The sequence below is a fragment of the Bison bison genome, unplaced genomic scaffold (assembly GCF_000754665.1).
Source record: "Bison bison bison isolate TAMUID 2011002044 unplaced genomic scaffold, Bison_UMD1.0 scf7180017864304, whole genome shotgun sequence".
Lineage (NCBI taxonomy): Eukaryota > Metazoa > Chordata > Mammalia > Artiodactyla > Bovidae > Bison > Bison bison.
Window position 1 is genome coordinate 16,604,562 of NW_011494876.1, and position 2,236 is coordinate 16,606,797.

The 2,236-nt window shown below is 59.0% G+C and overlaps 1 protein-coding gene across 1 annotated transcript in view; it reads left to right on the forward strand.

Annotated features, from left to right (window-relative positions):
- The window catches only part of NCKIPSD (NCK interacting protein with SH3 domain), a gene marked incomplete at its 5' end in the record, with an annotated part of 12,621 nt that continues 10,385 nt past the window's right edge, over window positions 1–2,236 (forward strand). Inside the window, one exon of the mRNA XM_010851965.1 lies at window positions 1–33. Within this exon, the coding sequence (XP_010850267.1) occupies window positions 1–33 (33 nt within the window). The remainder of the gene's footprint in view (window positions 34–2,236) is intronic.

Here is a 2,236-nt window from a genome sequence, read left to right on the forward strand (position 1 = left end):
TACGTGCCGCCCGCCTACCTGCGCCGCCTGCAGGTGAGTGTGCCCCTCCCCGGCCCGGCCTCCGCCGCCCCTAGACTGAGCTCCATCACCGGCCGGTCGGGACCTCCAGCAGATGAGGACTTTGAGAACCTGACCGAGAGACCCCGCGAGGACTGGGACCCTGAGAGCCCGCTCCCCGTACAGAGGGCCAGGCCCTTGACAGGCAACTCTTGAGGACTCCAGACCTACCTAAAGCCTAACTCTGGGACCGAGACCCCAGACCCAACATCTGAATCCCCAGCCGAATACAACTCAAGAGTCAGCCCCGAGATTCCAGTACACCAGATTCTGAGCAGTTCCCCAGGTCACTGAGACCCCTGACTTAATTGGCCCCTCGCCTGAATCACCAGGATCCCAACACTCTTGCCTCCTCTTCCGCAGCTTCCACCCCTGAGACCCCCGGCAACCCTGGGCACTTTCTGTTTCCCCAGCCATCTTCCACGTCTTCACCCTCCCATCCCACACCCTGCACTTGGACCAGGGAGCCGTGGACACCCCCATCCCCTAAGTGACCCCCCAAGCCCTGAGACCTCAATATCTTTTATTGTCCTGTACTTAGTCAGCCCCTAAGCTCTTTCAAAGTCAGTCTACTTTGAGCCTGGGTTCCCAGCTCCTGCTGACACTCCCTGGCACTACAAGCCTCAGGCCCTGACTTTTCAGACTTCCTTTCTTGGAAAGTGAGGGAGCCTGAGCCTTCCTTGTCGCCAGCCTGGGGTGGGGAGCTGCTCCCTTAGCAAGGAAGTGGGACTTCCCCACGGCTTCCCTGGTGTGGCCATAGCCCCCCTGTTTCCTTCCACTGGAGGTACAGCCCCAGTTCCTGTTTCCCCCAGAATAGTCCTGGTGTGGGGGTTGGGCTCATTGTCTCCAGCTGGTCTATTCTGATCTCAGGGGAAGGAGGGCCCGGAGCCTCCAGGCCTGCCCTGTGCCAGACACCCCCGCCCCATCCTAGTCTCTGGCTGTAGGAAACATCCCAAGCCGGCCCAGTTCAGGACAGAAATAACAGGATAAATTTGGAGATGTCATCTGTGGCCTTTACCCGAGGGGATGGGCCTGGGGCCCTGGACCCTTGGCCTCATGGCATCCAGGAGTGTCTGGGTGAGAGTGGAAGCCCCGGACACGAGGGCTGCTGGGTCTGGAAGTGAGCATGTCAGAGCCAGTCTCTCTGGGGCTGGGGGCTTTTTGGAGGCCTCCAAGGAGAGTCCCCCACTTCCCCCCAGGGCCTGCCTTGGCTATTGGGCTGGGTGTTTGGGGAGGGCAGAGAGGGTGCCATCTTCTCTGTCTCTTGGTCTCTTGCTGCACATCTCCCTCCGTCTCCGTCTCCCTGGCTGTCTCTGTGTCATCCTGACTCTCCCCTTGTGTGTGTCCACATCCTCCAACTCTCTCCCCTTCTCTGTCTCCGAATCTCAATTTCTTTCTGCGTTGTCTCTCTCTGCTTCTCTCTTTTCCTCTCTCTCTCCCTCCCTCTCTCTCTCACCATCTTTCTTGCTTTCTGTGCATCCTCTGCTGTTCTGTCTCTGTGCCCTTTTCTGTCTGTCTCCTGCACTCTGACACACCCCCTGTTACCTTTGGGGCTCTGCTGATCTCTGAGTCCATCTGTCTGTCCCCATCCGAGAAGCCTCTCCAACCCACTCGGGTGTGATCTCACCTTAGTTCTGAGGCCCCTGTGGCCTGATGGGCCATGGGTGCCAAGGGCAAGGGAGGGGTGGGAGTGACTGGTGCCACAGTTGCCAGCCCCTTACTCCCCCCACCCCATGCCAGACAGGCTGGGTCAAGGGGACCCCTGAGTTGCTGCGGATGGCGACACAAAATCTGGGGCAGGGACCAGGTTCCACACTTATGTCTGTCTTCTGCCACAAACCCAGAACTGCTGTTTCCCAGCACAGTTCTGGAGGATTCCTTTCTCACAGCTAGAGGGGATGAGGGCTGGCAACACGGGTGCAAAGAGGAGGTCCCTTTGGCCTGTCCTCAGCTACCAGGGCCTGCAGAAGGCTCTCTGAGGACGGGGCTGTCCTGGAGTGTGGCCTTGGTTTTGTGACGGGTCAGCAAGATCCAGAGGGATTTGTTCAGAGCACCAGACCCTAGAGGCTCCCTGGTTGGCATCTCAGCCTGGGATCTGAGCCAAGCCTGGCGATAGATTAAGTGTGCACTCCTGGCCTCAAACTGGGGGTCCGTGGGCTGTGTTTTTGCTTCAGAGCCC